Raw genomic sequence first — 24,932 nt, 5'->3', positions numbered from 1 at the left:
TCAGAAAGAGGGAGATATCTTTCGGAAATCCGGCGGTTCGCGAGGGAGGCGAAAGAAAGAGGACGTTCAGTTAGTTAAAAAAACACGAGTTCTTTTATTATCGGCGATTATTTATTAAGCTGTACAAAGGAAGCCTCTCTAGACTCTTGCGGGTCCTTTTATTCTCTCTCATTTATTCTCTCTACCTCTCGCTCTCTCTCTCTCTCTGGAATCAGCGGGGTTTTTCAGCCGCGGGGGTGCTGTCACTCGGGGGCGAAGCGCCCCCGCTCGGGGGCAAGCGAACACTCTCTGCAAGCGCTGGCAGAACACTGAGAACACCCTGAAGAGGCTATCTCCTCCCGGACTTACCCGACACTCGGACCTCCTCCACCCGCTCGATCATCCTCCGGTCCTCCGTCTCGGTCACCTTTTGGAGAACAATGGGGAACGTCAATTTCCAAGAAATTGTCAAACCAGGGATTTGTTAGCTAATGTGTGTATGAATTAATTCACGGAGATGAGGACGAGGACGGGGATCAGGTGTCCGTCGGAACCAGGGGTCTGGACCGGACCGAAAAAAATCCGAACGGAATTTTTATTTCAAGCAAATCCGGAACTGAAACCGATTCTTGTCAATAATGGACTCGTTACATCGGAACCGGACCGGATGTATCTTTCTCTATCGGTCCTCTTCGATTCTCTTGCGCTTCCATTTACAGAGCGGAATAAACTCAGTTTCTTAAACCTTGCCGCATGATTTCCACGGGAGCAATATCTCTAATATAAATGTTTGTCTGTAAAGTCTGTCAGTACAAATGAAAAAAAATATTGGAAATAAAAACCGCGTAAATTGTGTTATAATTTACTGGGGAAAAAAAGTGCCGCGTAAATTGAGGGAGAGCGGTATAGTACTCGACCAGCGCGATGCACCTCTAATTTAATTTAAAAAAGAAAAAAAAACGGAAACCGATACCAGAACCAAAAAAATCCGAAAGTAACCGAAAAAGTCAGAAGTGGACGTTTCTTTTCTTACTAGACCGGGACTGAACCCCCCTTTTTTTTAATTGAATTGGTAAAGAAAACCAAGGTTGGACCGAAATTGTCTCGCAACCGTCATTACGTCTCGGTCCAGGTCCCTGACGGGAAGGTTGGCGAAGATCACCTCGATGGCCTCGGAAGCCTCCCAGGCTCTGGGGCGGAAGTCTTCAGGGGCGAAGTGAGCAATCACTTCTTCAACGGTGGCGCTCTGCAGCTCGACCATCCTCATGAAGGCCCTGAAGCCCACGGTGGCGGCGACCACGCTCTCGTCGGTCGTGGTCTCTTCGGCAAGTACCTGAGTGACAAGGGTCCCATGGCCCTCTCTCTCCACCAGCTGGACCAGCGCGTTCTGGGCGTCGGGGGTCCTCAGGGCTGGGAAGGCATCGGTTCTGTACAAGGTCTCGTTGATCTCGTGGACGGAGACACCCTGGCGAACCAGGTAGCCGATGGTGGCCAGTTCCCGAAGAGGAGACTCCCCAGGGCCGAAGTCCCTGGCACTCAGCAACTCCATCGTCTCCGTGACCTCTTTCGCGATTTTCTCCCTGTGTTCCTCGATCACCCTCTCCACGCTCGCCTTCTTCTCTGGCTTCGGCTTCTTCCTTCGGGGAGTCTCCTTGGTCTCGGTTCTTCTGGTCGTGGTGGTGACAGTGGTCACCTCCTCTCCGAAGGTAGGGACGATGTCCTCGGTGGTCGTCGTCTCGGAGACCACGACGCTCTGGCGCTCCTCGATGATGGTCCTCGCGCGCTCCTCCGTCGCGTCGAAGGAGATCTCCTCGGGTTTGGTGTCGATCTTCTTCAGGGACGCCGTTGCCGCCGTGGTAACGGGTTCCTGGATCGGTATCACCTTGGTCGCCCGCGCCGGCTAATTGGACAATCACCATTTCGATTTTACCGCGACCTTCCTCGGCGACTTTTAGGGGCTCTTCAGGTTTCTCTTACCTTCCGCGCGGTCTCCTCGATGGTCTCCGTGGTCTCCAACACTCGGGTCTCCGAGACGTCCACGATCGCTCTGGTGTTGGGAAGGAAAGGATTAATATCAAAAATAATAATTAATAACAGTGATATTCTGTTAACGTGAATTATGTGGAGAAAGAATAATCTCACCTGTCTTCGGGTTGCTCGGTCGGTCCCAGAGCCTTTTCAAGGACCACCTTCTTCTTGGCATCGACCTTGACGCGCTCGGTCTTGACTTTTTCTTTGGTTTCCTTTGCCTTCTTTGGCAGGGGCTTCTTCTTCTTCTCCAGTCTGACCTCAACCTTCGCCTCCTGCAGCTCTTCTTCCGCAGGCCCTTCCGTCTCTCTGGTCGCATCTTCACCAGTGGCGAAAAAATTCTCAATAATCGTCCTATGTCGAAGAGGACCTTGAAGTACGATCGTCTTACCCGTCACTCGCAGCTTGGCCTTTGTGACTGCCAATCCGATTTCGCTGGTAGCTTTGCAGACGTAGACGCCCTCGTCCTCCCGAGTGGCGGATCTGATGGTTAAGGTCGTTTTCTTCTCCGTGTCCAGTATACGTATCTTCAGGTTCTCCGTGTTCTTCACCAGCTTGTCGTTCTTGTACCAAACCACGTCTGCTCGAAAACCCAAGAAATTGAAGTTAAAGGAGCAATTTAACCCTCGTTTCGTACATTTATTCATTATTTTTTATACTTAACCGGTTCTTTTCGTTATCATTGTTTTTTAAGATCGCAATCAGACTTCCTTTATCCTTATTTTATTCAATTTACTGACCATATTTTCCAAATGAAAAAATTTCAAATTCATATGAAATTAAATAATTGCCAATAATAGCTATTAATTAATAACTATGATCAGTGTATCTATTTATGGTCAGGAATGAAAGGGTTAAACTTTTTACTCGAAGCGGGATTGCCCGAGTAGATACACTCGTACCAGTAATAACTATCAATTAATATGCTACCATATCAAATAAGATCAGCGTAAGTATCTACTTGTTATATGGATGTCGACCTAGGTCAGGATCGAAAGGGTTAAACTTCTTACCCGGAACGGGATTGCCCGAGTAGGTGCACTCGTACACCACGGTCTGTCCTTCCTGGGTGTAGATGTCCGTAATCTCTTGAATAAATCGCGGCACGGACTGAGTGGCTGCAAAGAGATCAATCGATTACACTTCATATGACGTCTTCAAATGTCTGATTAACCTCCAATTTTACCTGCACTTCAGGGTCGACCTCGCTTGGTGCACCCGGTCGTGCATCTCCCGGTCCCTCTCTACGTGGCTGATGCGAGGCCGGTGTCAGTAATCTGGTTAGACGAAGAAACGCACACGAAAAGTTGCGAAGCTCATGCAGCCTGACTCGGCTAACTATTAGTCGGCATTGTTAGTTAGAGCGGTACCTGACACGGTGCCCCGGTCGTCCTCGCTGCGGAAACCGCCGAAGGACAACTCCGACGCCGACGCGGAAGCGGAGGCTGAAGTGGCGGTCCCGAGACCAAGATGGCCGCTGCACTGGCTCTCCAGGAGCAGGAACTCCTGCAGCTCCTCCTGGCTATCGGCGGTGTGAAGCTGCTGGAAGGCTTCGAGGTCGACCTCGCGAGGCTCCAGGGGGTACATCCTAGGGTCGTGAGGTCTCGTCAGTCTCCGTCGAGGCAGTGGAATCCGCGACCTCGGGTAAGTGTGATACTTCCGGTGCGGCATCTCGCAGGGCCGACCTCGACCTCCGCTCGAGGTCGAGGTCTCGCTGTTCTCCTCGATAGGCGAGAGACAAGAAGCGATGCCGGTCGCGACCGACCCGGGACGTTCCGACCTCGGCGGTGGAAATTCGTCGAAGTCCAGGGTGATCTTCTTCTTCCTGACCTCTCGGGGTTTCCTCTCGCTGACCTCGCTTTTCCCAGAGTCCCGACCTCGCTTCTCGCTCCTCACCGGAGACGACCTCGGCCGAGGATCCGAAGGACCTCTCCTCTTCCGTTCCCTCGAGGAGCTCGGCGAGGGCGTCGCTCTTCTCTCCTCTGTTGAGGACCTCGACCTCTTCGCAGGGGGCGACCTCGTCGCCTTCCCACCCTCTGTGCTGCCCTGTCTTTTGACCTCTCGGGGTGATGTGCGGTTTTCCGATTTCGAGGTCTCCTTCGTGCGAAGTCTTCTTCTCCCTCGGGGCTTCGAGGACGCCTCGACCTCGGACCTTTCGAGGTCCTGGGGAGGTTGGATGTCCTCTGGGTAGTTCTCCTCGTCGGCGACGGAGAGGTCGCCGATGGTGGATCCTCGGATTCTCGAAGGGAAGCCGACCTCGTCGAGGCTGTCACTCGAAAAGCCAATCGTGCGCACACTCGCGGCCATGCATCGAAGTCTCTCCGAATCGTGCTTACCTCGAAGAGCTTCCTGCATCTCCTCCATCTGGGTCACCCACTCCGGTTTCCTGTACACCTTGGTCCCGACGATTCCTGGGGAATTAAGGTCTAGTTAAAACCAAGAACGACCTCGACGACGACGCGACCTCCTCCCTTTCCCAGAATTCGGAATCGAATCAAAAACACCTTCTTCAGGTGCAAAGAAACTTTGTCTAATATATATATGCCCGTCAATCATCCTTTCTGATCACAATTTCAGTTACATTATGTTAATCCGGTCAGAAAACAACTGAAGTCAATTATTATGCACCATATACGAACATTCTCATTCTCGGTTGAGAAGAAATATTCGTGCAACTTGAAGTAACCTCGGAATTCCGGAAGAAGAGGAAGCGGTATTTTGTTTCGTGTTGAGTGTAGCGAATAAATCGTAAGTCTTAAAGGGGGACCAGGGGAAAGGCGATCGGGGTTCGAGGTCTGACGATGACTGCTGGATGATGCTGAAAAGAACTCAATTCAACTTATTAGATCAGCCAACTGCCGGGAAGAAAAAGAGCGATGCTACGAGGAGGACCTCACCTTCCACCGAGAGGTAAGTCGTGGTCGTGGACACACCCAGCGGGTTGTGCACCTCGAAGGTGATCTCCCCGGTGTCGTCAGGGTAGGTCTCGGCAATTGTCAGGACCGAGGTGAACTCGTCGGGTTGTTCGATCTGGAAGTCCCTCGAAGGAATCACCTCGATGCCGTCTTTCAGCCATTTTGCTTGAGGAGTCGGCTTGCCTCTGAACTTCACCTCGAGCCTTTGAAATTAAATAATTGCCGATAATAACTGTCAACTAATAACTATGGTCGGAAGAGAGACTATACGGGAGAGAGATCATAGATAGAAGCGCTTCTTAGGGTCCGCCATTTTGGAGAACGTACCTCGTCAGCTCGCCGTCCTTTGCCGGGACCAATCTCGGCAATTCTTTCACGATCATCGGGGCAAGCTCCTCCGTGAAGCTCTCTGAAATGACGATCCGTTAGGATTCACATATCCATGACATTGTTAATTAACAATTATGTAAACCGAGCAGTCCAACCCGCGGCTTCCAACCATTAATAACGCGGCCTCGCGAGACTTTATTCTTTTATTATTATTATCAGATGTTTTGTAACATACTTTATCTCTCAATTGCGTGGGGTTTAACTGTATATTGGGCAAGCAATAATTGTGTCAATATTGACTGCACCTGATTAATAGAAATAATAATTAACTGTAGAAATAAAATAAGTGTTTCAATTTTCGCTACCCTCCCACTTCGTGGTATACGAAGTTGTACTACTGTAGCATAAGGAGCTTCACTTGGGAAAGAAATTTTGTTACATTTGTACATCAATTATGTTATATATTTCAAATGCAGCCCAAGACTATTCCTATTAACCCAACGCGGCCCAAATAAGATATAAAAGCAATCCGCAAGTAAACTTCAATAGGATAAGATTAAGACTTTCGCAAATTCACCGCAAAAATTACAATTATTCTTCTTCAAAACCTCACTTTTCCTACATTTTTTGTTTAAATTTATTTTAGTTCCGGCAAAGAATGTATCTGTACTAAGTTGCTTTGAATCCATCCTCTAGGATATAAGGTCGGAGCTTTTAATTTTCATAAATTCCACTTTATAGGTCCGAGAGATGAGGATTGGGTTTCATTTTATTTTTCCCTCTACCGCCAGTGGAATAAAGGGCAAAGAAACAAATCAGGTATTCTCTCCAATTGCCATTCTCAATTCTACCTTAGTCTTCTTGTCGAGAATCTCACCTTCAGGTAACTCTTGAGGAGCGACGAATGCCAAATTCGCTCTGCATTCTGCTCGTCCGAATTTGTTGGTGGCTATCACCCGATAAATGGCCTGGTCCAGAGGCTGTGGATGCAAAATCGTGAGAACCGTCTCGCCGGTTTCCGGAGTGAAGGTCACTTCCGTCGCTTCGTCGGTCAGGATCTCTTCTTGACCCCGGTACCACCTGACTTCCGGAACCGGCGTGGCCGTCACGACGCAGGTCATCCTGGCAGGCTGACCTTCCTCAACCAACAACGGCTTGACCGGTTTGATAAAACGTGGGGCAATGCCCTCTTCCTCTTTTTCTGTACACAGGAAAAATCAACAATTACTCAAATTGCATGCCGAAGAGTGCCACACACCGAGCAAAAAGCCATATCTCTGGTTTAATCGCTGCACGAACTCCAATCAATTAGTACATCATTCCATTTACCGGCGCTCATCACGAATCACAATAACTTTAAGGTAGCATGAAAGTGGCATCCGTCGGTTTAATTGTTTATGAGACTTTTCTCCGAGCTAAATATACGAAATCGCTTGAAATTTTACCATTTAACTATGAAAGCCCTAAAAGAGGTCTTGACATCCATGAAATTTAATTTTAAATGTTTATAAATGCCTTAAGGTGATACGAAAGGGTGGTTCTATAAATATCCAAACGTCAAAATGTTTACAAAACTTTTCTCCAAACGAAGTGCGCCGAATCATTTGAAACTGTGATGTTCATGAGATATCATTTTCCAAAAAAAAACAAATGTTTAAAAATGAAATTCCATGAGCATGGCGTTTTTCCTTAGGGCCTCCGTAATCACGAGCTGAAGTTTCAAACGATTCGGTGCACCCAGTTTGAAGAAAAATTTTATAAATAATTTGACAGTTTGATACCTATGGAATGACTCTTTCATATCACCTTAAGGCCTCTATATTCAAATGGTTAAATTTCGAACAATTCGGTGCACCCAGTTCGGAGGGAACCTTCATAAACGATTGATTCCTCGGATGCTAATTTCATATCGCCTTAATCCGCCGCGTTTGACGCGACCCTTGAGGTATAATTAGAAAAGGGTAGATGGTTAAATTCGCGCAAGGCGCGGAATAAATATGCATCACGCGATTCACAGCACGCAACACACGCAGATGCAAGACCGTGTCGAGTCTCGGGTGCGTAGAGGTTGATGGTCCTACCGAGAACGACGAGGTTGACGGTGGTCGTCGCGACGCCTGCAGGGTTCGACGCTCTGCAGGTGTAGATGCCGACGTCTCTTTCGGTGACGGTGACGATTTCGAGGGTGGCCGTGTTCTCCACGAGGGATGCCGTGTGCCTCTCGCTTGGTTTCAGTTCCTGTTCGTTTCGGTACCACGCGATTTCCGGAAAAGGAGTGCCGATGACGGTGCAAGCAAACGTCACCGGTTTTCCGACCTCTGCGACGATCGGCTGCAACTTCTTGATGAACCTAGGTGCAACTTTCTTGTCTCTGTCGGCGATGGAAATGTCGACTTGGGTCCGTTGTTTCCTCTTGATTCGTTTTTCCGTTCGCTCCAGCACAGTGGTTTCATCGGCCTCCTCTTCAGGATGCTCTTCGGGAACTATCTGGATGATCTCTTCCTCCAGTTTCTCGGGAACCTTCTTCCGAGAGACGATCGTGGTCTTTACGATTTCTTCCGTTATCTTTTCTTCGGGTACCTCTTCAGGTGTCTTCTGCTCTTCGGGTTTCTTTGGCTTTTCTTTTGGAACCTTCTTTCCTCTCCTCCATGGAAATGCGGTCGTTTCGGATGGCTTCTCTTCCTCGACTTCTTCAGGGGCGACCTCTGGCTGTAGAGTGGGCTTTTCTTCGGGTTGAGGGACCTTCTCTTCGAGTTCGATGACGAGCTCTTCTGTAACCTTTTTGATGGTTTCTTCCTGTTTGGAGAGGTCTTTCACGGGCTTTGGCTTTTTCCTTCCTCGTATCCAAGGAACTGCCGTTTTTTGCGTTTCTTCCTCCGTGGTGACCTCGACCTTCTCCTCGACGATCTCCGTTCGGCTTTCGATGGGAACCACGGTCACCTCTTCTTTGAACTCCACGACTTTCTTTGTCTTCTTCTCCGGCTTTTTGCGCCAGGAGATTTCCAGGCTCTCGGTGTGTCTTGTTTCTTCAACTTCTTCAGGTTTGATTTCGACTACTTCCGGAGCTTCTGGCTGTTCGACGACTTCGACCTTGTCGACGGGTTTCTCTTCAGGTTTCTTCAGGACTTTGCTTCGTCGCCATGACACCTTTTCCACTGAGACTTCGGAAGGTACTTCCTTCTCTTCAGGTTTCTCTTCGACTTTGCGAGGAATCAGTTCCTCCTCCTTAGGAACTTTTGCTACTTCTTCAGCTGGTTTCTTAGGAATAGGTTTCAATTTGACTTCTTCAGGTTTTTCCTCTTCCTTAGAAGGCTTCCTAGGAACGGGCTTTAAGGTTACCTCTTCTTTGGTTTCCTCCTCCTTGGGCAATCGTTTTACGGGTTTGAGGCTAACCTCTTCAGGTTTCTCTTCTTCCTCCGATGGTTTTCTAGGAATGGGCTTCAAGGTAACTTCTTCTTTGGCCTCTTCCTCCTTGGGCAGTCGCTTCACCGGTTTCAAGCTAACCTCTTCAGGCTTCTCTTCTTCTTTAGGTTTCCTCTTAGGAATAGGTTTCAACTTCACTTCTTCTTTCTCTTCTTCTTTCGGTACCCGTTTCACTGGTTTTAGAGCAACTTCTTCAGGTTTAATCTCTTCCTCAGAAGGTTTCCTAGGAATGGGCTTCAAGGTAACTTCTTCCTTGGCCTCTTCCTCCTTAGGCAGTCGCCTCACCGGTTTCAAACTAATCTCTTCAGGCTTCTCCTCTTCTTCTTTAGGTTTTCTCTTAGGAATAGGTTTCAACTTCACTTCTTCTTTCTCTTCTTCTTTCGGTATCCGTTTCACTGGTTTTAGAGCAACTTCTTCAGGTTTAACCTCTTCCTCAGAAGGTTTCCTAGGAATTGGCTTTAAGGTCACTTCCTCATTGCCCTCTTCTTCTTTCGGAATTCTTCTTACTGGCTTCAGTTTAACTTCTTCAGGCTTCGTTTCCTCTTCCAAGGGTCTCTTAGGAACCGGCTTCAACTTTACCTCTTCCTTCTCTTCCTCTTTAGGTAGACGTTTCACAGGTTTTAATGAAACTTCTTCAGGTTTAACCTCTTCTTCCGAAGGTTTCCTAGGAATCGGCTTTAAGGTTACTTCCTCTTTGGTCTCTTCTTCCTTTGGTCGCCGTTTCACAGGTTTCAGGGTGACTTCTTCAGGTTTTTTCTCCTCTTCGGGTATTCTCTTAGGAACGGGCTTCAATTTCACTTCTTCCTTTTCTTCTTCTTTCGGTGTCCTCTTTACAGGCTTTAGAGCGACCTCTTCAGGTTTCACCTCTTCCTTCGGAGCCCTCCTAGGAATAGGTTTTAATTCCACCTTCTCTTCAACCTGTTCTTCCTTTGGTAGTCTCTTCGCGGGTTTCAAGGTAACTTCCTCCTCCTTCGGTTTCTCTTCAGAAAGTTTCTTAGGGATCGGCTTCAAGCTCACATCCTCAGATTCCTCTTCTTTCGGCAGACGTTTCCCAGTCTTCAAGGAAACTTCTTCAGTCTTCCCTTCTTCTTTCGGAACCTTCTTCGGGATGGACTTCAGCGTCACTTCCTCTTTCGTCTCTTCTTCTTTAGGTAAACGCCTCACCGGTTTCAACTTGACCTCTTCGGGTTTCTTCTCTTCTTCAGGGACTTTTTTAGGCACCGGTTTCAACCCAACTTCCTTGCTTTCTTCTTCTTTCGGGAGTCTCTTCACAGGTTTCAGAACAACTTCTTCAGGTTTCTCCTTTTCCTCCGGTACTCTCTTAGGAATCGGTTTCAGGACGATCTCTTCCTTCGTCTCTTCTTCCTTCGGAAGTCGCTTCTTAGGTTTCAAGGTTACCTCTACTTTTTCCTCTTCAGGTTTATCCGGAACGGAAACTATTACTTCTTCCTTCTCAGTTTCGCTTGGAACGATTTTCTTCACAGGTTTCTTTCCACGCCTCCAAGGAAGTTCGGTCTTCTCTTCGGGTACTTCTTCTGGTGCCTTTTCCTCCATTTTTTCCGGTTTCTCCTTTTCTTCAGCAGGTATTTTCTTTTCCTCACGTTTCTTACCCCTGCGCCAGGGAAGCTCGGTCTTTTCTTCAGGTTTCTCTTCATCCTTCACCGGTGCAACCTGTTCCGGCTTCAGTTCCTTCACTTCCGGCTTACTGGGAACCTCTTCTTTCGGCGAAATCTCTTCAACTTCTCTTTCAGGTTTCTTGGTCGTCCGTTTCGGTTTCACCTTTTCAGAGGGCTTCAGCGTGATTTCCTTTGTCTCTTTTTCTTCAGGCTTCTCTTCTTCGGTGGGCACAGGCTTCAGCGTAATCGTTTCCTTGATCTCCTCCTCCTTCGGTTTCCTCACCACCGGCTTTAAGGTCACCTCTTCCTTTTCTTCCGGTTTTTCTTCCTTCGGGACCCGTTTGACAGGTGTCAATTTGACCGATCGTATATCTTCAACTTGCTCTTCAGGTTTCTCGATGACACTTCTCTGCGGCTTTTTACGTCGCATCCAAGGCAACTGAGAGCTTTCCTCGGTCTCTTCGGGTTTCTCCTCAGGCTTTGCTTCTTCAGGTACAAGTGGCTTCTCTTCCTTGTCCTTAGGCTTCTTCTTCCCTCTCACCCAGGGTAACGTGCTGACCTCTTCTTCTTCTCGTTTCTCTTCAACGAGACGAGTGTCTTCCTCCTCTTTATAAGGAAGAGTCTTCTTTTCTTCAGGTTTCTTTTTAGGCCGTCTCCAAGACACCGCTGTTTCCTCTGTCTTCTCCTCTTCAACTTCTTCCTTAACCTGTGCTACCTTCACGACCTTGGTGTCTTCCTCTTTCTGCACCTCCAGAAGTTTGGTATCCTCTTCTTGTTTATATGAGGTCGATTTATCCTCTACTTGGGGCTTCTTCTTTTTAGCCCGTCGCCATGTTAAAGCCGATTCTTCCGTTTTCTCTTCGACTTCTTCTTCAGCCTTCACCTGTTCGGCGTCTTTTTTCTCTTCCTTCACGCGACGCAAAGGTGCCCTGGAAACCTCGGAAGGTGTCTCTTTCTCTTCGACTTCAGGCTTCTTTTCCACCTTCTTCAGGCTTAACTCAGGCTGCTGTTCCTTTTCCTCAACCGGTGCCCTGGGGACGGGCTTCAGCTTGATCTCTTCAGGTACTTCTTCTTCCTTCGGCAGACGCTTAACAGGTTTAAGAAGGACTTCTTCCTTCTCCTCTTTCTCCTGGACCTTCGGAGCTCTTTTCACGGGCTTCAGGGTAACGGACTTGATGTCTTCAGTCCGCTCTTCAGGAACTTGAACCACAGTTTTTTGTGGCTTCTTTCCCCTTAACCACGGAAGTCGAGACACTTCTTCAGGGGCTTCTTCCTCGGGTTTCTCTTCAGGTTTCAATTCTATCGATTCCTCAACCACGTCCTTCTTTTTCGTTACCTTCTCCAACGTGATCTCTTCAGTCTCAACAAATTTGTCAGCTTCAGGTTTCTTTAAGTCGATGCGTTTTTCTACCTTCTTTGGTTTCACCTTCTCAACTTTCTCCTCCTCCTTCGTTTCCTCCACTTGAAGGATTTTGGATTCCTCTTCTTGGACGAAGGTGGAAACTTCAGTCTTCTTATCCTGAGGTTTAAGACGTTCCTCGACTTTCTTCTTAGGACCACGCTTTAGCTCAATCTTTTCCTCGCTCTTCTCCACCTTCTCTTCAGGAATCATTTCTTTTTTAGGCTTAACCTTCTTCGCGACGATTTCCGTCGTTTCCAAGTCTTTGTCGACAACGAGGCGATTGTCATCTTCTTCAACGTGGTATGTTCCTTTAGTTGGTTGGACAGTTTGTTCCTCCTTTCTATCCACGGTCTTCAATTCGACTTTTTCAATGCTGGTCTTTCGGAGTTCTGTCTTCTGAGTCACCACAGGTTTCAGCGTCACCTCTTCGAGGGTTTCTTCAGGGGCACGGTGCTTCTCGACTTTAGCTTTCTTCAAGACGACCTTCTCCTCGGTCCAGGGCTTGGGTCCCTCAGGTTTGGGTACCGTCTTCTGAGTTATTTCCTTCTTCGAAGTGAGGATCCTTGTGTCTTCCTCTTCCATGTAGTCTTCCTTTCGAGTTACTTCTTCATCCACTTGTTTCCTGGTTACGACTTCGGTCTCCTTCACCGTCTTTGGTACCGGCTGCAAGTCGACTTGCTCCAAGGTCTCCTTAGGGATGATCTTCTTCTCTACCTTGGCCCTCTTCAGGGTAACCTTCTCCTCCGTCCAAGGTTTGGCCTCGTCCTTTTTCGGCCTCTCAAGGGATCTCGAAGTCCTTCTCTCAGTTACCTCTCTTTTATCCGTAAGAATCCTTGTCTCTTCGTCTTCAACGAAGGTTCCAGTGCTCGTCTCTTCTTCATCAACTCGTTTCTTCGTAATGACATCGGTCTCCTTCACAGTCTTTGGTACCGGTTGCAAGTTGACTTGCTCCAAGGCCTCTTTAGGAATTATTTTCTTTTCCACCTTAGCCCTCTTCAGGGTAACCCTCTCCTCCGTCCAAGGCTTGGCCTCATCTGTCTTCGGCCTCTCTAGAGACCTCGACGTCCTCCTCTCGGTTACCTCCCTTTTACCAGTAAGTATCCTTGTCTCTTCGTCTTCAATGAAGGTTTCAATGCTCGTCTCTTCTTCATCAACTCGTTTCTTCGTGATGACTTCGGTCTCCTTCACAGTCTTTGGTACCGGCTGCAAATCGACTTGTTCCAAGGTCTCCTTAGGGATGATCTTTTTCTCCACCTTAGCCCTCTTCAAGGTAACCTTCTCCTCCGTCCAAGGCTTGGCCTCGTCCTTCGGCCTTTCAAGGGACCTCGAAGTCCTCCTCTCGGTCACCTCCCTTTTACCCGTAAGAATCCTCGTCTCCTCATCCTCAAAAAACGTCTCAGTGCTCGTCTCTTCTTCATCCACTCTCCTCTTCGTCACATCTACTTCCTTCACAGTCTTTGGTACCGGCTGCAAATCGACTTGCTCCAAGGTCTCCTTAGGGATGACCTTCTTCTCCACCTTAGCCCTCTTCAAGGTAACCTTTTCCTCCGTCCAAGGCTTGGCCTCGTCCTTCTTCGGGCCTTCCAACGGCCTCACCTTCCGAAGAACATCCTTCTTCTGTGTAAAGACCTTCGTGTCCTCTTCTTCGACATAGGTCTCCGTGTGCGTCTCCTCTTCCTGGACTCTCCTCCAAGGTACGGGACGCCTCTTCGGGACCCTCCCACTCCTCCAGGGCAAGGTCTCATCCCCCAGGGGCAGATCCGACTCTTCGGGTACTCCTTCCTCTTCCATCCCTCCTTCTCTAGGTACCAGGACCTCTTCCATCCCTCCTTCTCTAGGTACCAGGACCTCTTCCGGCCTGGTCCCCGTCTTCGGTTTGACCTTCCTCCCCGGCGCATGGTCCTCTTCGGCAACCGCGGTCTCCTGGACTATTCCCCTTCTCTCTGCAAGGTGGATGTGGTATCACCGGTCGTGATACCCCGGAAGACCTTCGCACACTTCATGGAAGCTGCGTGCGCGATAATGGCCAAACGCACCAAGCGGAAAGGACTCGTTAGCCAAGGCAGAACGTACGACGAAGCGGGTTAGGAAAACGATCTTCGGCACGCGAACCGTTCTCCAAGATGGCGGAGCCGGTTCGATGCCCTCCGGGGATAATCTGGGATTCTCTTATGGCTTATGGCGTACTGGAAGAATTAATTTCGATCGGAGGAGGGGACCTAGAGGTCCGATCCCGGTTACGTTTCCACCGGGAAACGATACGTCGGCCTCGAGCTGCGCCGGATTACGTGTCGGCGTAAACGCGATATGTCCGACACGCGCACTCGCTCGGTGCAATTTCGTAATCGAGCAAGCCTTGACGCAACTCGGTTGCCCAACGATCTTAATTATACGCGAGATACCAGCCTGCGGCATTACCATCCGGGTTCTCGAGTGTCCTCAGGGTCCCCAGCGAGACTCTTCAGGGGGGATCCGCGTTTCCGCGCGACCTCGCGCGGCCCGACCGCGACTATTTTCGACGAGGGCCGGGTGCAAAGTTAACGTATCCGCCGAAATAACTCCGGTGAGGAAAGCAAGAGGAAAGCCCGGGAAAAGCAGAGGAAAAGGTGCCCGGGATCTCCCTCCGGTTCTCCGCTCTTCGAGGCTCCGGATCTCCTCTTCGAGAAGTCCAACCCTAGCCACGGCGCTTCGTGGCACTATAGTCACTTCGATCCGCGTGATGTGCTTTCAAAGGAATGACCTTATAGTGGCTTCCTTTCGAATGAAGTTTATTGAGGAAGCGCTGATAAAATAGTGACTTCTCTTTGAGTCAGGGTTTATAATAAAACGATAGTGGCTTCCCTATGAGTCAAGTTTTTTTTTTTTAATTAATCGCTACTATAGTGACGTCCCTCTGTGTCATGCTTTTTAAGAGCGCCGCTATAGTGGCATCACTTTGAGTCAGATGTTTTTTGAGTCGGTTGTTAAAAAAAAAAAAGAAAATATGACTATTGTGAGAGGATATTCACTTAGGAAATCATTTTAATGCATGAAATCATGTAGAAATCAACTGGAAATCGCAAGCAGAGATCCTTGGAAATTTTTGGAAATCATCGAAACATTGTCACGATTTTAAGGCTGAACGTCCTTTGTTAACCGAATCGCATTGTTGTTTATCATTAAATCCAGGGCAATCGGCTCTCAGATAAGGAAATGGTTTTCACTGATTTCTAAATGAATAGTCATAACCTTGGCCTATAGTGACTGCCTCATGAGTCAGATTTTTTAATAAAACGCCAGTATAGTAACATCTGTCTGAGTCAGGTTTAACAAAACGCATCTTCAGTGACTATTTCCTGAGTCACATTTTTAATAAAACGTCAGTATAGAGACTCTCCTCGGAGTTAAGTTTAAACGCCACTATAACGACATCCCTCTGACTGACGTTTCGTAACGAGAGGCCACAATCGTGGCCTTCTCCTCTATAAAGCATCCAAAGCGACATCCAAAAATCGCCGATTGGCACTCCACGACGAAGTAATCCGCCCATCTCCTCGACCAGAGATCGGCCGTAATTAGAGGTTTAATTATAAATAGAATGATCTAATCGAACGATCGAGTCGCTTGGGCAATTCTCCCATTTTTGTTTGCAGAAAGGGGTCGAAAGGAGGCGGGTCCACCCTGAGAAAAGAACTGCCATCGAACCAAAGAAATGTTTAGTTAATTAACCCTTTGGCTCCTAAGAGCGCCAAAAGGCGCGCGACATTCGGTCCAATATTGCTTGCACGGTCAGACGAATTTCCGCCATATGTCGAAATGGCTCCGTGTTCAAAGAGTTAAAAGAACAATTACTCCACTCAAGTAAACTGGAATAAATTCAATCAACAAATAACTATTCTTTGAAATATAAATTATATTCCATCGATAGTATTAACCCTAGAACTACCGGGGGATTTGTATTGTATAGGACGGGCCATTTGAAAGCATTTTCACTGGTCTTGATAGTTCTAGTGTTAAAGACATATTTCTTCGGTGAGTCTTTTTTTTCTCGGGAAAAAATCCGAAGAGTGGGGTAGCCAAGGAATTATTCGGTGACGAAGGTTAGGGTTGCCCGCGGGACCGAGATTTACGAGGAGGCGGCGGGGGTGGGAGACGCTCTTCGGCGTCGGTGGGTGGAGGCGTCGGGGGCGGCGGAGGCAGAGGCGTCCTACTGGTGCGCCGGTGGCTGGTGGGGATCGCCCCTACGTCCTATTTTAGCCTAGCCCTAATAGTCATCCATCGGAACTCGTCGAGTTAGCAAGGAACGGTCCGCGCGCGCGTTCCAGGGTGCCGGTCGCGTCGCGTCGCGGTCGCGGTCGCGTCGCCGCCTTCGATCGGACAGGTCGCGTCTGCCCGATCGAAGCGCGGCCTTCCTTGAACTGGACACAGGTGAGGTCGAGCTGGCCCAGAGTGACGAGGAGTGGGCCTTCGGGGTCGAGGTGTCACCGCCAAGGGGGACCAGGATGAACGCGCGCCGCGCCGACCCCGAAGAAGATGCCAAAGAGGACGCCGAAGAAGACGCCGAAGACCGTGCGGTTCTCCGAGGGGGGCCAGTCTGCGGTTGTAGAGCCTTTTTGTATCGAAATAAACGACTGGAGCCTGGCACAGCTGCCCATGGTTTTTCTATCCCCTCCTGGGTCCTCTTTCTCCGACGGGCCTCCTGCCGGCGAGGACTCCCGCCGTGCTCCGGGAATAAATCGGGAATACGGTGACACATCGCCGGTATTTTCGGAACGCGCTGAATCACTCATGGGACCCGCGGCCTTCCCGAGGAGAGTCGAGGCTGACCTCGACGGGTCTTGTTGGTCTCGCCGGTACTATTATTTGCGATGGTCCCGCTGGTCTCGCTGGTCCCACTGGTCCCGCTGGTCCCACTGGTCCCTCGGATTAATCGATCTCGCCGGTCCCTCTGGGACCATTGGTATCGCTGGTACCACCGGTACCAGCCACCTCCCAGCCAACCGGAAGTCTTCTTCGGAGTCTTCGCCCGTTCTCGCTGCCCATCCCGGTCGATTCGCCTCGATACCTCCGATAGACATGTTCCTCCTCGCACAAAATATAGACCTCTTTTCCTATCCATATGATGAGTTCCTTTCCTCATCGCGGAACGAGGAACCTCCTTCTAAATCGATAATCAAGGACTATCTTCGTAGTAAATCAAGAAATTCAAGGCTCGCACTTTCGAATTCATAGGACATTTCTTTCTCCCTGGATTAGATTCGCATGAGAACTCTTTAATTGTTACGAGGTGGCGTAATTGGTCAACATTTAAAAGTCTTACACGAAATTGTCAATCTCGCACGCGATAGTTGATTGTATGAACTTGAGAATCGAGTTCCGGTCCCTCGTTCCGAGACAAGGAATTCCCTTCCTCGGCGCGATAAATGGAGCTTCCTTCCTTGTAACGGAGCACGGGGTTCCCTTCCTCGGCGCGAAAGGAAAAGTTTCCATCTTCGCCACGAAACAAGGAGTTCCCATCCTCGCCTAATATAGTAGCGCGCCACGTAATGCACGGTAAACGCGGCAGAAATAACCCCGAGGGGTCGCCGCGGCTTTGCGCACGGCCCGCTCGCGGTTTTCCGCGGCCGCCTCCGATATTTCGGGCAAAGCCATCCCGAAATTCCGCGATGACTCGTCCGGGTCCGGTCCCGAGGTCGCTCTCTCATCGGGGACCCTGAGGAACCCTGAGGGACCCCCTCAAGGGTCCTTATCGCTAATCCGCACCGCGTTCGGCTCGCATCCTCGGTCGTGTACTCGTGCATACATCTACGTATATATATATAAGTATATATATCACTTTTTTATTGCATTTCCTTTCAGTTGTACAATATAGTAGGTAATTAGTAGAGAACGTTAGGTGTATTACGTATAGAGACGCGCGACGCGTGTCCGCGGCTCGTGCGTGTTCCTGGCGCGAGCGAGAGAGGGTCGGAGAAGAGAAAGAGGGTGCGCGGTGGAGAACGGAGAACGGAGAACGGGGGGTTGCGGATTCTACGCGGAATCTCGCGGGCTGATACATGGAGGGACCGCGATAACGTCCCTCTTCGTCGTCGCTCCTTCCTCCTGGGCCACGAGGCCTCGGTTCCGGGACTTTGGGGGCAATCGCCCCGCGATTTACGGCATTTCCGCCTTTCCGCCTCCGGCCGCCCACGGCCGGCCGCGCGTCGACCGGTTAGTGGATCGGGGATGGGGTCTTCAGGGAGTTCTTCGGGGTACCATTCCGGTGCGACAACTGCCCGACTCTCGCGAGGGTTCCGGGACCACTGGGGAGGGTCTTTCTCGGGTTAGGTCGAAGCGGGGTTAGAGGGCGAGAGGCCCGACCCCTGGGGGTCGGATTCGATCTCCGGGTTCCGAGTTAGCGGGTAATTGGCATACGTGGATTATCAGTTCTTACTTTTGACGATGAGCCTAGCGGACGTCTCGACGGTCCCCGCCGACGTGGTCGCGCGACAGGTGAACGTGCCCGAGTCTTCCTCGTAGGTCGTCGCGATCAGCAGGACCGCGTTGTTGCCCTCGTGGATCATCTGTGGAGGGATCCAGGTCGTTGGGTCGGGTCGGGAGAAAGGGCGCAGCCCGAGGGGTGGCCATGGGGGAAGACTCACCTGGAAGTCGGGCGACCTGGGGATCAGGGCGCCCTCGCGGTACCACTCGATCGTCGGCTTCGGCTTCGCCGGGGTCACCTGGGTCTTGAACTGTGCTGGCTGGCCCTCTGACACGATCTGGTCCTTCAGGGGGCTCAACTTCGGCAGCGTGTCCGCCCCATCTGGAGCTGGAGATAAATGGAAACGTTAAGGCGACCTGAAAGCGGCTGCGAGGAAATCAAGCGTTTTTCAAACCATTCTCCAAATGGATGTACACCGAAGCGTTTTAAAATTTCCTACGGGAATTGGGAGGCTTTAAGGAAGGTCCTGGAAGATCCTCCCCCCATGAAGTTTCATTTTTCGCTCATTATTATTATCGAACATTCGTAGACAAATAGGGAGGAAATTAAATTTCATGGGTGTCGGGACCTTCCTCGGGGCCTCCACATTTATGTGGAACGATTTCAAAATCATCGATCCGCCCAGGTAAGCGGAATGCGTCATAAACGAGACCTATAAGCCATTTTCATATCGCCTTAAGCTACTCGAAGGACCAACATAAGCAACAGCGCTGGAGATGGACGAGTCACGACAACCCCCGATTAACTTCCCTCGCCACCCTCCATTCCTCTCCGGGAATTTTTTTCCAGATAACTCAAGATTATAACGCTCTTCAGGAATTTTTTTCATATTTTTTCACCTGTTAAGGACCGAGATATGAATTTTTTAAGTGGAATCCCTCGCTTACCGAGGACTCTCAGGTTGGCGGAAGTGGTGACCTCGCCTGCAGGGTTCTTCGCGATGCACTTGTAGACGCCCTCGTCCTCGGGGAAGGCCTCGGAGATCCTCAGGGTGCAGAGGTCGCCGTCTTTTTGCATCTGAAAGTACTTGGATGGCTTGATAACCTTGTCGGCCTTCTTCCAGGTTATCGTAGGTGTCGGCTGGCCGGAGATACGACACTCGAAGGCGACGGAGGATCCTTCTCTGATGGTCTTATCTCTGAGGGGTTCGAGGACGTTCGGGGCCTTTTCCGGACCCGGAGCTGGTCCTGGTTTGCCAGCTTTTCCTGGAGCTTTTGCCGTCTGGGGACCTCGAATGGTGCACTCGGCATCACAACGAGCTTCACCTGCGCCGTTGATGGCCACGCACTCGTATTTCCCTGCGTCTTCAGGAACCGTCTCGAGGATAAGGAGCGTGTAGGTGCCGTCTTCCTCCAGAGTCTTGTAGCGGATGTCAGCGGTGATCTTCTTGCCATTCTGTGGGAGCCAAGGATGATTAATTTCCCACGATCGATCATCGCCAATCTTAAGGCGAAGTTAAACCCGTCGAGAAATCCAATAGGGTCAATAAAAGGGATTTTTCTAAATACCTACGTTACCAACGTGGTATTTATATCTACAGCCGTGTCGAATTATATTGGGTACTGTACCAAATTGCGTACTCTATATGTCATTTTTGTACAATAATTATAAAAGAATCGAAGTAAAATCCTAAAAATCCCCCTGGATTCACGGTTTTCGATACCTTAATTGCCGGTTAAAGAGAAAAACACTCTTAAAAAAGTGTTATATTCGAGCCGAATAATTGGAGGCGGGTTTCACTTCGCCTTAAAATTCTGAACGTCTTTCCTATACCGACCTTCAGCCAGTAGACGTCGAGGGGCTTGGTCCCAGAGACCTTGGCATCGAATCTGGCAAGTTGACCGGCATTTACAGTAGTGCTCTGCACAGTGGACAGGAAACTCGGAGGAACCGCGCCTCCTCTTCCGGATTGGCGGCGGCGCTCCTCGACAACGAGGTTGGCGCTGCACTTGGCCTTGCCTCCACGGTTTTCCGCAATCACGGAGAATACTCCGGAATCTTCCATGAAGACCTGCCGAACGATCAGCACCGACTTCGTGCTGAAGGTGTAGATCTGCAGGTCCGAGGAATTCTGGATGGGGAAGTCCTCGCGGTACCATTTGATGGTCGGCAGGGGGTCCCCGTCGAACTCCACCTCGAACTTCGCCTGCTCCTGTTCGAAGGCTCTGCAGGGTTGGATCTTCTTCGTGAAGACTGGCGGCTTGCTGGGTTTCGTGGGGCCCTGGACCACCCTCTCCTGGGTCTTCGCTTTGTGCTCCACTTCCGTTGTCTCCGTGGCCGTGATCTTCCGGGTGATCTCCACGTCGCCCCTCACCTCCTTCTGGGTTTGCTTCTGCTTGGCCACGTGGACCTCTTTCCCATGGACCGTGGATTCCGATGGTTCCGGAGGATATCGTCCACTGGTCTTGATCTTCTCCGAGTCGATGTCCACTTCCGTGACGTGGGCCTTCTTCTGGGTGGTCGTCGTGGTCGTCGTCTTCTGGGTCGTCGTCTCCTGGGGCTGCGCCTCACTACGGATTAAATTCACATTATCCTTATTACGTTCTTAGGAATTTTCCCGTCTTCTGTCCCGTTAAAAAAAGATACTTTAATTTTGTAACATTTTCTTCTTTTTTTTTTTTCATCGATCCAGATGGGGTGAACCAATTTCATAACGCTACATTTGGATATTCCGTAAATGTATACCATATATTATATATTTCATACGTACATACTTATTCATTTTCTCTACCAATTTCACGGAAGTATAACGCGATGTCATTAAATTATGAATTCTTTAAACAGATTGTAACATCTCACGTTACATCGTGGATCATGATCTACCGATTAAAAGTTATGATTGCCGCGAACTGAAAAAATCGAGGATTTTAAGACTGGAAGAGTTTAAAATTTTCATTGCTTTCTATGTTGGGTAAGTCTCTACAATTTTCCTCGCATGTGCCCGGAACATATGTCAAATTTGTATGTTTGCAGAAAAAACATTTCATATCAAGCACCGATCAACACAAATTTATAACATGTATTATAAATTTATTACACATATGTTGTAAAATTATAATATTTCTTTTAACAGTGTACATGACGTTTTACACCTACTCAATCCTGTTCCTTATCCACGTGTCAAACTTGAGAATTGTGTAGAAAACATCGGTACACTTTAATTAGATCAACGTTTTACTTTAACTTTGTGTATTAACGGTGTACGAATTTTCAGGATATCTTTATCACAAGAGGAAAGAAGAAAACATCGGTACACGTTAATTAGATCAACGTTTTACTCCAACTTTGGGTATTAATGTTGTACGAATGTTCAGGATATCTTTATCACGAGAAGAAAGATGAAAATATTGATACCCGTTAATTAGATTAACATTTTACTCCAACGTTGCGTATTAATGTTGTACGAATTTTCTGAAAATCTATATCGGCGTAGGTCCCTAGAAAACTTACAGATTTTCCTGGTACTTGTGGGCCATTCCTTTGGCCATCGAGCTGGCCACGACTTTGTCCCCGGGGATGGCGAACTGGTGGCTGGACTCCCTGAGTCTGGACTCCTTCAGGACTTGCTCCTCTTCCAGACTCATCAGCTTCGTATAGTAGTCCTCGTTTTTCTTGCTCTTGACGGACTTCTGCCATTCGGTCTCGGGTTCCTTGAAGACCTTCTGCCCGAGGTGCTCGGTGGCGATGTCGATGCCCTGGGAGACGGTCTGGTGTCGTTCGTCGAAGACTCGCTCCAGCTCTGTATTCTGTCGCTCCGATTGGTACTGGGTCAGCCCGTAATCGTACCATGCTGAAGAAAGAGAGAATCAGACACCAGCACGAGTCTCCCATCGTATCGGCCAAGGTCCTGCTTTCTTTCGTCCTTCCCTAATCTTCTCCACCCCCGCGATCCATGCAGATGCGCAGCAACGAGCAAAATGGACATCGGTCATGGTCTTGCACTTTCTGTCAAATCTTACCGCAATTCTAAGAGCAAGTCCAAGACTCGAATTCGCAAGACTAAGACCATAACGATGAGAAAAAACAATTGGTTGACTGAAAGAAATATATATATTGCGGCAATAAAATCCTGCGATCAAGTACACTCCTTCCTCAATTTACGCGACTCTCTTTTTGCCCGGTAAATAACATCACAATTTACGTCCCTTTTATTTACAGTATTTTTTTCTCTCTTGTCCTGACCGTGTGACAGACTTTACGCAACGCGATTTGCATTCGCGTAAAACGAATCCACGTGCAACGGATACTTCGCGTAAATTGAGGGGTAAGTGTACGTCCAAAGGAATATCAGAGTGAATAAACATAATTCGTTTAAATCAACGTCAATTCGTCTTCTCAACAAAATAATTGTTTCTTGCAATTATATATATGATTCATGCAGCGATATATATATCAATGGTATGTATTTGTTTAAATCAACTAATCTTTTTCTTTAGCGTAGTTTTGGCCTTGGTCTTGCATTCGCTCATCACCAATAACTTGTAAGAGATAGTGATGGCCAAAATTAGTCTTGATCTTGCAGCCTTGGTGTCGATCATGCATAAAACGCAAGATCAAGACCAAAGTCAAGGCCTGACCGTAATTACAAGACCAAGTCATGGTAATTTTGGTCTTGGTGTCGCATTTGTTCATCTTCAACTTATAAGAGATAGCGATGGCCAAAATTAGTCTTGATCTTGCAGCCTTGGTGTCGATCTTGCATAAAACGCAAGCTCAAGACCAAAGTCAAGGCCTGACCGTAATTACAAGACCAAGTCATGGTAATTTTGGTCTTGGTCTCGCATTTGCTCATCTTCAACTTATAAGAGATAGCGATGTCCAAAATTGGTCTTGATCTTGCAGCCTTGGTGTCGATCTTGCATAAAACGCAAGCTCAAGACCAAAGTCAAGGCCTGACCGTAATTACAAGACCAAGTCATGGTAATTTTGGTCTTGGTCTCGCATTTGCTCATCTTCAACTTATAAGAGATAGCGATGTCCAAAATTGGTCTTGATCTTGCAGCCTTGGTGTCGATCTTGCATAAAACGCAAGCTCAAGACCAAAGTCAAGGCCTGACCGTAATTACAAGACCAAGTCATGGTAATTATGGTCTTAGTCTTGCATTTGCTCGTCCCAACAGCCGCAAAACTCGCTACCACGTGGAAGGAGCCCCAAAAGAAAGCGGGACCGGTGCAGAACAAACGACTTCACGGGGAATACGACACAGTACTTCATTCATGATGCAACGAAGACGAGAGGCGTCTTCTGGAGGATCCCTCCCGGATCGGGAGAGATCCTTGGAGGAGCCTCTCGACTCGCGGGTTGGCTGGTCGGGAGTCGCGGCCTCTCGAGTCCGAGGTCGAGGTCGGCCGGAGGACTCCCGACCCGGAAGAGACGGGGGTCAAGGATGCCGAGTGGTCTTTGACGATAGTCGGAGACAACAAGTGGAGAGACAACGAAAACCAAGAAAAAGGGGGACAAAACATCCGAACAAATATCGGAGAGCGTGGGAGCGGGGGAACATCGACGACTCACTGAGGATCGACGGACGGCTCGTCGTCGACGACGTGCGTCGAGGACTCGCCGACGTTGCGAGGCGGTGCCGAGATGGCGGACGAGCCAGCGAAAGGACACCGACTACCGATCGAGGCGATTAATCCCATCCTCGGTGGACGAACGTTGGGCCATACCTGAGCCGCAGGACTTTCCTGGCGCGCTGCAGGATTATTTCCCTGGCGAGGTCGCAGGACTCTCTGGCGAGGTCGCAGAAAATCGGAGGACTCGCCCCGGGAAGCTGCTGCGCGTAGATGCCGGCGAAAGCTGGAGGAGCTCGAGGTCCTCGGGGACAAGGAGCGGGGGAGGGGAGGGACTTTCTCTTGTGCAAAGAATGGAGTGTACGTGTCGTATCGATTTGTCTGATCGATGTCGAGATAGTTGTCGAGATAATTGTCGGACTGGACATCCGTGTTCGGAATTGGTGTCTGCCGTGTCTGGCCTCGCGGATGGCGAACCGAGGTCGAGGTCGCGAGCCTGGACCCTGGGACGCGAGCTCGCGTCCCAGGATCCTTCCAAGGACTCGCGATCTTCGAGGATTCCGGTACTTACGTCGAGGTGAGTTCTTCAGGACTCCTCGGTAGTCGTCGCTGCGAGGTTTCACGATCAGCTCCGTCTCCGTCCTGGCCTCGCCCACCGAGCTCCTGGCGATGACCTCCACCTTGCCGTTGTCGTATTGACGGGTCTTCGGGATGTCCAGGTGGTACATGCCGTCGTAGGTCAGCTTGTAGCGGGAGCCCTGAAGAGACAACTCGTTATCGGGGAACGTTCCGACTCTTTCGTCGCCTCTTCGAGGTCGAGACTCACGTTAACCACGGTGTGTCCGTTGATAAGCCACATGACTCGAGGTCGAGGATGACCCGTCACCCTGCAGCAGAATCTGGACCAGTCGCCCTCTTCGACGGTGACGGGCTCCGGCTTGCTGACGAACGTCGGGGGCGCTCTGACCTTCTCCTCTTCGGCATCCTCTTCGGGGGCTCTGGAGTAAAAAATCGAAAATTGATACTAGGACCCTAAATCGATGAATACCTATTATATCATAACGATACTCGACCAATACAAACAAATTAACTGGGAATACTGAAATTTTTTTAAAAATCAACACCTTAGAGTGGAGTAGTCAATATCTGGTAAGGAACCTTGCAGAAAGAGAAAGAACGGAACGTGCAAAATTTATATATAAAATAAATAAATTAAATAATACACATATATACCATAGGAAAAGTCGAGGAAAAGCAATTCGAAT

General features: G+C 49.2%; 2 protein-coding genes across 10 annotated transcripts in view; both read right to left on the bottom strand.

Moving 5' to 3' along the window:
• The window catches only part of LOC105702948 (titin), a 101,256-nt gene that overhangs the window by 45,349 nt on the left and 30,975 nt on the right, over positions 1–24,932 (bottom strand). For 6 of the 9 annotated variants that reach the window (XM_012430921.2, XM_012430925.2, XM_012430924.2 and 3 more), the window contains exons 30-47: positions 24,494–24,665; positions 24,239–24,425; positions 21,604–21,943; positions 19,931–20,663; positions 19,041–19,548; positions 18,314–18,480; positions 18,106–18,235; positions 7,334–13,636; positions 6,130–6,453; positions 5,250–5,331; positions 4,905–5,125; positions 4,344–4,418; positions 3,021–3,125; positions 2,399–2,587; positions 2,122–2,326; positions 1,957–2,026; positions 1,142–1,879; positions 349–406 (exon numbers count right to left, since the gene is read on the bottom strand). In XM_012430921.2, coding sequence (XP_012286344.1) covers positions 349–406; positions 1,142–1,879; positions 1,957–2,026; positions 2,122–2,326; positions 2,399–2,587; positions 3,021–3,125; positions 4,344–4,418; positions 4,905–5,125; positions 5,250–5,331; positions 6,130–6,453; positions 7,334–13,636; positions 18,106–18,235; positions 18,314–18,480; positions 19,041–19,548; positions 19,931–20,663; positions 21,604–21,943; positions 24,239–24,425; positions 24,494–24,665 — 10,607 coding nt within the window. Of the gene's footprint in view, positions 1–348; positions 407–1,141; positions 1,880–1,956; positions 2,027–2,121; positions 2,327–2,398; positions 2,588–3,020; positions 3,126–4,343; positions 4,419–4,904; positions 5,126–5,249; positions 5,332–6,129; positions 6,454–7,333; positions 13,637–17,298; positions 17,478–18,105; positions 18,236–18,313; positions 18,481–19,040; positions 19,549–19,930; positions 20,664–21,603; positions 21,944–24,238; positions 24,426–24,493; positions 24,666–24,932 lie in introns of those variants that run through there. The other 3 variants (XM_012430923.2, XM_012430927.2, XM_012430930.2) reach the window with 3 other exon arrangements.
• On the bottom strand, positions 3,194–3,823 carry LOC105702951. The gene is made up of 2 exons (XM_012430932.1): positions 3,378–3,823; positions 3,194–3,284 (listed from the first exon to the last, which is right to left on the bottom strand). Exons 1-2 carry the CDS (start codon positions 3,676–3,678, stop codon positions 3,277–3,279), a joined length of 309 nt encoding a protein of 102 aa, XP_012286355.1. The 5' UTR covers positions 3,679–3,823; the 3' UTR covers positions 3,194–3,276.

The sequence above is a fragment of the Orussus abietinus genome, unplaced genomic scaffold (genome assembly GCF_000612105.2).
Source record: "Orussus abietinus isolate OABI.00-Male unplaced genomic scaffold, Oabi_2.0 scaffold211, whole genome shotgun sequence".
Classification (NCBI taxonomy): Eukaryota; Metazoa; Arthropoda; class Insecta; order Hymenoptera; family Orussidae; genus Orussus; species Orussus abietinus.
Note: the sequence above shows the minus strand (reverse complement) of the source record. Positions and strands in the feature narration are given on the sequence as shown.

Bases quoted from the DNA above. Each gene is read 5' to 3' on its own strand.
- LOC105702951 (XM_012430932.1), bottom strand. From the start codon at position 3,678: ATGCCGCACCGGAAGTATCACACTTACCCGAGGTCGCGGATTCCACTG.